This window comes from Lucilia cuprina, chromosome 3 (assembly GCF_022045245.1).
Source record: "Lucilia cuprina isolate Lc7/37 chromosome 3, ASM2204524v1, whole genome shotgun sequence".
Taxonomy (NCBI): Eukaryota; Metazoa; Arthropoda; class Insecta; order Diptera; family Calliphoridae; genus Lucilia; species Lucilia cuprina.
In genome coordinates this window covers 36,097,398-36,107,580 of record NC_060951.1, presented here as the reverse complement: position 1 = coordinate 36,107,580, position 10,183 = coordinate 36,097,398, and the positions used below count along the sequence as shown (strand labels likewise).

The 10,183-nt window shown below is 31.9% G+C and overlaps 1 protein-coding gene across 1 annotated transcript; it reads left to right on the top strand.

The window, feature by feature from the left end:
- The first annotated feature begins 7,874 nt into the window (after positions 1 to 7,874).
- LOC111683284 lies at positions 7,875 to 9,901 on the top strand. Its single transcript, XM_023445331.2, has one exon. It carries the CDS (start codon positions 8,361 to 8,363, stop codon positions 9,717 to 9,719), a length of 1,359 nt encoding a protein of 452 aa, XP_023301099.1. The 5' UTR covers positions 7,875 to 8,360; the 3' UTR covers positions 9,720 to 9,901.
- The last annotated feature ends 282 nt before the right edge of the window (positions 9,902 to 10,183 follow it).

Here is a 10,183-nt window from a genome sequence, read left to right as displayed (position 1 = left end):
CTAGTCTATAGTCTAGTCTATAGTCTAGTCTATAGTCTAGTCGATAGTCTAGTCTATAGTCTAGTCTATAGTCTAGTCTATAGTCTAGTCTATAGTCTAGTGTATAGTTTAGTCTATAGTCTAGTCTATAGTTTATTCTGTAGTCTAGTCAAGCCTAAAAATGTTTTAAACAGTTAAATTAATTATACAACTATATATTTTATTTATTAGATTTTTTAAAAGACAAATTTAAAAATGTGTAAAAATTAATATACTTATAAGTTTTATTCAGAAAAATTTTAAAAAGTTAAAAAAAAAACTTATAATGAAACAGAAAATATGTGAAACTACCATTTGGTCATTATGACTGAAATCATGCTTCAAAAACGCTTTTAACCAGGGCGGTTTCCTTTAAAAAATAACAAAAACTTACATCTACGACACCTTACAGTTAACAACAACCTAACACAACTAAACTAAAGTTGAAGCATATTTATCCTTTTTACCCAAGTACAGCATCAGAAATAAGTTCCACTTTTCTGCAAAACTTACTTAACTCAAATAAGAGCTTTTTACACAATCCATTCTCACTCACTCAATATTGAGTATGAGCTCAATATTTGCTTTTAGCAAATCTCTTTTATGCTCTGTAGTTTTATGAGAAATATTTAAGTAAAAATTTTACCGGTAGCCGGTAATATAAGCTTATATGTACATATATTTATTGTTTACAATTTTAACTTGTTTAACATTTCAATTTCTTGCTCCTGGACAACAAAGTCTAGTTTTGCTCTTGTGATTTCTAGTTTCTCATCAAATCCTTAGCAGAAGTGTATATATGTTTGTGTGTAGGTAAACACAAGGACTCACAAATATTTTTGTGGGTGGTGCCAAATTTAAGAGACACACATACTTACAAACACACATAAAGAGAATCAAAACAAAAGAAAGCAAAAAAGGGCAACAAATACAAACAAACTCTTTGTTTTGTAAAATAGGGAAGTGTGTTTATGTTGTTGTTTTTAGATGTGGTGGGATTTTTTTTTTTTTGTTTTCTTTTGAGTAGCAGTGGTACTACTGTTTACTTTTGTTTTAGTTGTTGTTGGTAGATTTTCTTTTAAACATTAGTTAGTGTGTAGAACAAACTGAATATATTTTATGAGCATGACTTCTAGCCATATTTCTTCTGCCATTATTCTTCTCTCCCTTTTAACTAATACTGCTCTTCTTTATTTACCTTTATGTATGCTTGTGTACGAGTGTATGTCTGTTGTTGTTGTTTATTCCTTTAGTACTTTTTTCTCTAGCAAATAAGACTCCTAAAAGTATATTATGTATTAGAAAAAAAATCTTTGAGTTACTTTAACTGGATTGGAATAAATTAAATAAGAGTTAAGTTAGTATTAGTGCGTATATTTATGTATTAAATTGTGAGTGTTAGTAATTTATACAAACTTTACACGTTTCCTTTATATACTTTGTGTATATTATGTATGTAAATTTTTATTATTTCTTCTACTGATTTTTTTTTTTGGTAGTACCAGCAGTGGTTGTGTGATAATGATAATTTTTCTATCATTTCCTAAGGTCATAGATCGTACAACGAACTATTGAACGTTTTTTGTATTAATGCATTTTAGGAGGGAAGATTGTAAAGTATTTTTTTAATAATTTCCAATTTGATAAAGAATTAATATATGTAGATTTAATTAGGAATCATTTAAATTGAAGAGATTGATAAGAATTTTATAAGAATTTATAAGAATCAACTACTAGCAAACGAAAAATCAGGTGTTCGTTGTTGTTTTCACGTGAGTACTGCCTCCTCCTAGAATCGGATACGAACAGTTGTGTTTGAGTCTTGCGGGCCTTAAAATCGACTCCAATTATACGACTTTATTCAGATATTGTTATCAAGTTTTAATTAAGAGATCCATCTATATTGTACCTCATTGCTTCGAGTCAAATTAGTTGTACTTTATTATACTACAATTTCTCTTCATAATAAATTACTTCCTGAGAATAACTTCAGATGTAGTGAATTTGGAATTAAATTAACAAGGACATCACACCTATGACAAGCCTGCGTTAAAATCATAACTTCTTTAGGTCTTTTTCAGTACTTTCATGGAGTAAATACTACTTTTTTTTTGCTGGGTATCATCCCTCTTTTTAGAAATTTTCGTTAGATTATCATTTGCGGCATGGTATAGAATGTTTAGATGATAATATCGGTACCATTCACTTCAGAAGACTTATTTATGCAGAGATCCGCCAAAGACACTTTTAACGAAACACACTCAAAAGAATATATTTAGCAGAGGTGATACTTTTCAATCGTTTTAATCAACGATTTTTTGTTGTGAAGTTTATACAGTGAAAAGGATTCGGAAATGATACAATGATTCGAATTACCTTGTTCAGCTTTCACTAGCAATTTCACTAAATGAATCTACTTTAATGTGATCTTTTCCTGATGAGGTATCATGACAACCATTGAAACCTTTCAGAGGATTAATAGGTGGCAACTCTATTAGATCGTTAGACATATTCGGGGTAAATGCCAATTTCAAATGATCAACATAAAAATATCCTTTTAAGTATCTTTTCTTTTTCGCATTCTTCAAGTTTTCTTTTAAGTTTTGTAGAATCTGTAGACCACTCTCTTTGGACTCTATAGTATATCTGAATTGTCGCAAAGGTCAGTTTGACATTTTTGTCAAGTACACCAGACAATTTTTATATTTTCCAGAAATTCTATATCTGCCTGTATAAAAGTAGCGATAGTGGGTGATGATCTGAAGGTAATTCCAACAAAGGTTCAATTTACTAGTAAATTCAACAGGTATGTTCTGTATCACTCCATAGTCAATAACATCCGGTATTTTACTTGGAATAATATCCAGTATTTTACTTGGATTTGAAGCTCAAAATATGAGCCTAGCTTTATATTCGCTAGCTGTCAGATCGAGATTAATAGCAGTAATAACAGACACTGGGTGCTAGACAGACATGCAAGTATGCTTGGGCTACCTTTCAATGAACACTGCCGCAGTTGCAAAGACAGGGAAAAGGAAAATACGGTCTTCCATCTTCTCTGCGAATGACCTGCTCTATCTGCGAAAAGGAACCGTTTCCTTGGCATATTAAACCTTAGAGCAGCGTTGCGCGTTCATATTGTTCTAATTACGAAGATTTTCGGCAATTCACACGTACACAACCCGATCATAAATAAAACTCATAGCAAGAGCGTAAAAATTGCAAAGATTTGTAAAAACAACAACAATATTTTCAAACAAGAGAATAACTTGCAAAAAACTCGTACACTCCAAAAACTTTTCAGAAATGCATAATATTAAAAACACATAAAAACAATATTTATAATACTTTTTTTAAACATTTTACATTAAAAGCTTTAATCTTTGTTTAGAAATAAACATTTTTCTCTTCTTTGAATGTGCTTTATCATCTTTGAATGTGCTAAGCTTTAGGTTACAATTTTACTTCTTATAAAATTTGATCATAGCAAGCGTAACTAGGAAATCTTTTTTCTAAGTGTTGTTTGGTATTTTCTTACCACTACAAAACAGTTTTTCTTTCTGCGCTTGGCTGCCTTAGAGAGATATCTGAGATTAATGATATCCTAAGATTTCTCACTGCTACAGGCTGGATCTAAATATACTACATCTGACGAGTGGAGTCTCTTGACTCTACTTACTACGCACGTAGTGAACCACCTACAAAAGTCACATATTATGTTGTGTTTTATTCGAGCTTTGATCAAAAACGTTGATCCATCACGATCTATCATGTAGAATTTTCAATTAATAGTAGATTTACCACTTAGTTTAAAGTCAGTATTTCTATATCACCAATACCGATATATTAAGATCCTTCAAATTCCCTGACGAATGTAGTGTCTTCTAAGCAGAGATCCTAGCTATCTGAAAAGAGATGGAGCTAATACGGCATCAACTCGATCGATGAGCAAGCTGCTCTTAGAACATTGACATGTCATGCAATAAATTAGCACCTGGTTGAAGTTTGTAGAAATGAGGTTGCGTACGAGTTAGGCAGATTAGATTTGGGTCTTGAAATAATAGAATGGTTTGCATAATATCAAGGGTCTAATGATCAAAATAAGATGTAAGGGCTACCGAGATACTTGTAGGACTGGATAAATGCTGTCTAACTAGCAGAAGATGCAAAAGTACTAAAAACGATCTAGCATATAATTAGCAACTGTCCAAGAATACAGAATCTCAGACTGAAATGGCTGAGGCAAATTGCATGCCAATTTAATCCTCGCATTTCAATAGGTTTGTAAAATTATGTTTTAATTATAAAAATTTCATAAATCTATCAGACTACCCTCGCATTTAAAAGATTTTTGCACTCATTTTGAATCTAAAAAAAAAATAAAAATCCTATTTCAAAGTCAAACTTACAATGAATAGTTTAGTTACTTTAATACCAAATGGTTGGTTGACTTTTGTATTTAATGTCTTATTTATGTCCTTTACTACTGATTTTTAACATTAATGTCTGGACATTTTTTTGCAAAAAAAAGAAGTATATTTAAAATTTATTGAGAAAGAATACAAACATATTTATACAACATATTAACAACAATGACCTTGACATCAGACCACTTTTTGTACATAAGGTTATTTTCTGAATCAAATAAAGGATGAACCAGCTTGATTTATATACAGAGGGAAAGACTTGTAAAAAACATTTGTGATTAATTAAGATTTATTATATAATTTATCAAAAAATAAAAATATTTGTTATTTGCCAGACATACTTACAAAAAATAACATAATTTATTATCACGTCACAATGAGATTTTAAAACAGTCATTTTGTTAATAGATTTAGTACTATTTTTAAATTGAAAAAAAATAAATAAAAATTAATTATTTTAGTATCGTTTGTTAACAGTTTTATATAAATTTTATATTTTTTAATTGAGCTTATTAAAAAACTCATAATGTTGTAAAAAAAAATCTAAATTTTAGTAGTAGATTGAGGTTAGAAAGGGGATCATTGGCCATAGGGGCACATCTGCCAATAGCAAATAACTTGAAAACCGAGTAATCGATTTTATCGGATTATCGAAATTTGTTTTCGTTTATCGATTATCTATCATCCCTGAAAGTTTGATATATGATGGAAGGCAGACAATATTAATTGTTTTTTAAAATATTTCACTACTTTTTTGGTCAATTCAGAAAAGTTAAAAAAATATGACGATTACGACGACTTAGGAAAGATTAAAGAAGAACAAGTAATATTTCTATATTCGGCTGTGCCGAATCTTATATACCCTTCACCAAGTATGTTTTAAAAATCAGTTTTTATTTATTTTGTATCTCTGCACACATGTCACACATAACATACACACAAAAAATAACAAATGCTTTAACAAAGCATGAAAAAAATGTAGCTTTTTTGATGAAATTTTCAGAGGTTGTCTCGGATTTTTGCTCATATCTCCTTTATTTATAGACCGATTTTACTGATTTTAAATAGCGATCTTCTCGAAAGCATGTCTAAATGAATTATTGAAGATTCGGATCTCGCCGATATCTGGAGACCTCTAAAAGCTGATTTCAACAGACAGACAGACGGACATGGCTTAATCGACTCCGCTATCTATAAGGATCCAAAATATATATATATACTTTATGGGGTCGGAAAATTATATTATAGAAATTGCAAACGGAATGACTTACTTATATATAACCTTCTCACGAAGGTGAAGAGTATAAAAATTAAGAATATGTATTGTGGTTTTAATTTGAGGTCGTCTCAAATAAAAGTGGCACATGGTCCCCCTTGGTGTAGGTTAACCAATAAACATAAATTTTAAAGTTTGTGTATTAAAAATTTATCAGAAACTTTGTGGGTTATGCCGATTTATAGCCTTTTAAGGAACCTAAGTGCTAAAGGACTTAGAACTGTCTGAAACGTATTATACTCTTAGACCAATTCTAGATTATGCTATGTATACTAACGGGTGGCAATTTGTCACCTTTTTGTTATCCCGATTTATAGTCTCCTAAGGACCCTAACTGCTTAAGGACTTAGACCTGTCTGCAATGCATTATACTCTTAATGGAAAGGATCCAAAGCTGAGGATGCTTGGTAATGGTAATAAGACCCAGATCGTACACAATCATCGGACGAGCCTGATCGCATTCCAGACACATCTGGGATCTGACACAAAAGCATTTGATTTGTTTTTTTTTACTCTATTCCGGAATATTTTTTTACAAGAGGGCTCAAAGGGGAGTAGGGGAAAATATGGACCTATCCTTATAAATGTTGGTAGAGGAATTCACGTCTACTTCAAAGTTATTTATGTAGAATTTAAACGTGTTATTAGTGTTTATATGTGAACTTTGACCTTCTAGCCATTTTCTGAAGGGAGTTTGGGGCTAGGTCCAAACGAGGCCTGATCATTACAAAAATCGGTAATGTCATTAAATGTTCTATAAAACTAGGTTTTGCCGACTTTTTTTGATATAATAGAACATATAACTTAATTATGAGCCCAAAGTCCCTACTCGGGGGGTACGGTCGTATGGGGGCTAAGCGAAATAGTGGCTAAAAAAAGGAATGAGTTCCAAATTTCATCTAATTATCTTGAAAATTGAGACCTGTACCTTGCGCACAAGGTTTACATAGACAGTCAGCCAGCCAGACGGACGGACGCACGAATGGACGGACATAGCTTAATCGACTCAGAAAACGATTATAAACCGATTGGTATACTTTAAGGTAGGATTCTATAAATCGACTTTCGAATAATCGAACAATCGACTTTTTGTCGAAAAAGTCGAAAAGTCGAAGTCGACTATTTTGTTTCTAAAAAGTCGATAACTCGACTATCGTCTATGAAAAAAGTCGAAAAAAGTCGGAAAAAGTCGAAAAAAATCGGGAAAAGTCGAAAATAGTCGAAAAATCGGAAAAAGTCGAAAATAGAAAGAAGTCAAAAAAACTCAAACAATTGCAACAAATAGAAAAAATATAAATAAAATTTTTTTATTAATAATAAATAATAATAATTATAATAATAATAATATAATGTTAAATGGCAACATTATAAATTTACGCTTCTGGCAACTTTATAAATTTTAAACTCTGGTCGGAAAAAGTCGAAAATAGTCGGAAAAAGTCGAAAAAAGTGGGAAAAAGACGGAAAAAGTCGAAAAGTCGAAAAGTCAAAAAAAAGACGAAAAGTCGACAATTTATAAAATATTAAAAGTCGAAAAGTCGAAAAGTCGAAAAATCGACTTTTAATTAAATGAAAAAGGTCGAAAAATCGACTTTTAACTAAATGTAAAAAGTCGAAAGTCGAAAAGTCGACTTTTCATAAAATGCCAAAAGTCGAAAAGTCGACTTTTCGTAAAATGCAAAAAGTCGAAAAGTCGACTTTTCGTTTCAACTATAGAACCCTACTTTAAGGTGGGTATAGGACGAATATTTTTTATGTTACAAACATTTGCACAAACCCAATATACCCTCCCCACTAAAGTGCTGTATAGAGAGACCAAAGAGAATAATGTACAGATTCCACCAAACTCAAATGAGTTTTTATTAAAAATTTTACTATTTTTCTGTTTTTATCAAAATTTCAAATAGTGATAGATTTACTACATTTTTAAATTCTAACATGATACAACCATTATTGTTATATAAAATTTTTAAATTTAAAATGCGCAACGTAAGCTATTTTATTTATGTTGCCAGTTGAAAAAAATGTTCTCACCAATTATTACAAATGGCAATAGTGTTTATCTCTTTTGTTCTTTAACGACTACTTCTCTCTCTAAATACCGACTACTTTAAAATGCTACTCGTTATCTGTTCACATTGTTGTATATTTATCATAACAAAACACTGAAGAAGAAAGTGCAAAGCAGATGTAACAAAAAGTGCATAATTTTTAGGAAAATCTCTGAAATTCTAACTAAAATTTATAATTGTTGATAAATAATATATAAATGTAAACTTTTTATGATATAAAATAAATCGTTATTAAAAGAAAAGTGTAAAATATATGAAAAACAACAAAATAACATTATGCAAGTGTAAACGCAATGAAAAAAAGAAAAACAAACAAAACTGTACTTTGGTGGTTGCAATTAAGAAAAAAAGTCAAAGGAGCAGCAATAGCAGCACCCCAAGTTGTGAAATTTGATAAATAAAAGAAACTACACAATAAAAAAGAAACGTAAAAACAAACAAAAAAATATAAAAGTGTTTTAATTTAAAATAATGAAGGCGTTTTAAAAAAAAGCAACAGACATGAGTGAAGTTAAAGTATAATTTGTGACTTTTTACAAAAATTGTTTAAAAACAAAACACACAGACATGGCACCCAAGGTTCCAGAAAAACAACATACTCAACAGCCACAGCAACATCAGCTGCACAACCATCAAAAGCCGCTTCACAACAATTCTATTGTTATCAAACATTCCAATCCCTTTCACATCTCAGCCCATACTTTATGCCACAACAAACGTTTAAAATTAAAACGTTCCAAATATGGGGAGTATTTGCGAAATTTTTATAGAAACAATCGGCCGATACCTATACAAAAACCGCCCGGCCACAAGACTGAGGTGCGTAGAAAAAAATTAAATAGTTTAAAGGCCAATGTGACCATAGATCTTTTGTCGGATGATGAGGAGCAGGGGACAAATAGCAAAACAGGAGAACAATCTGTGATTGTTTATCCTGGCCGCATGTGTTTAGAAAGAGCGGCAATATTAGGTTTAATGCCAGTAGAGAGGGCCATTAACCCACCGCCCTTAGTACCGATAGTAAACAATAAGCGGCAGCCGCCTCAACTAAACATACAACCTCAGTTAATTGTTAACCAGCCACAGCAACAACAACAATATATACAACAACCTTTCCTGCTGATGCCAATGCCACAAAATCCACCAGCGCCGCAACCTCGCAAACGTAAATCCAGACCTCAAAAGCGACGTTCTTTACCAAATCCTCCCAAAGCTCCCATACTACTCAATCATGAATCTATAGTATTGAGTGACGATAGCAATGATGTACCCTTCGCCATGCCGGGACCACCTTTATCTACATTGTCTATGGCTTTACTACAACCGCCAGAAATATCTGTGACATGTCCTACCTCCTCTCAAATACCCTGCCTGCCTCAACAGAATACTATGCAAGTCGATGAAGAGGTAACCATTTCACTGGTACCTCGCTCTCTCAACGCCACCACCTGTGCAAGTCGCACATCGCTAAATAATTCCCATACTTTAGCGGAACATCAACAGGAAGTATTTCCCATGCTACCCGATGAGACAACAGTTCATACCGTGATAGCTAATCGTATTTATGAACTGTCTCTCACCAAACTTCGGGAGGGTTTAGCTTCTTGCGGTATACCCGAATTCGCTGATGGCCAGCAGAAAATATCACCACAAAGACGTAAGGGTATGGTGCAACAGCCTCCGGTGGTCTCACCACCTCAGGCTCCCATATCTCTGAAATTATCTAGCGATTTAAGCATTTCATTGATCTCAGACGATGAAGACGATACCCGCCAAAAGAATCGCCAACATGAGCCCATACTAAGTCCCGCCTTTTTACAAAAGTTACCTGTAAATGTGTCGATAGCACCGGTGCCCATGAGACCACCACCACCAACAACAAATAATCATCATTCAACTGAACCCAGAAAACTTAAATTGGGTTAAGTCTTAATGTCTGTTCTCATTAATCGAGTCATTTTTTTTTTAATACATACATACGTCCCCTATCATAATCATTCCTTACAACAAAAATCCCTCCCATCTATATATATTTTTTGTATTAGTATACATTTTTTATATTTATATATATATTTTTTTTAATAATATTTTAAGTATTTTCAATTTTATTTGCTTGTCTTCTATGTCTTTTTTAGGTCGTCCTTAGTGTTTAGTACCAATCATCTATATATTCCTTCTTAACCTTTTCTAATTGATTTCATTGTATTTCACCATTTGTTTAAGCTAATAATTTTTCAACAACTTTTTCAATTGTAATTATACAATTTTAATTATTCATCTCAAAAAAAAATGGTCTTGTTTATTAACAAGATTTTTGTTTTTGCATTTAAATTTCTATTAGCATAAACTTGGTTTTAGAAAATTTCTTCCAAATTAGGAGAAAAACTTTT

What these genes read in the sequence shown, in the direction of transcription:
- LOC111683284 (XM_023445331.2), top strand. Translation starts at nt 8,361, where the DNA reads ATGGCACCCAAGGTTCCAGAAAAACAACATACTCAACAGCCACAGCAA.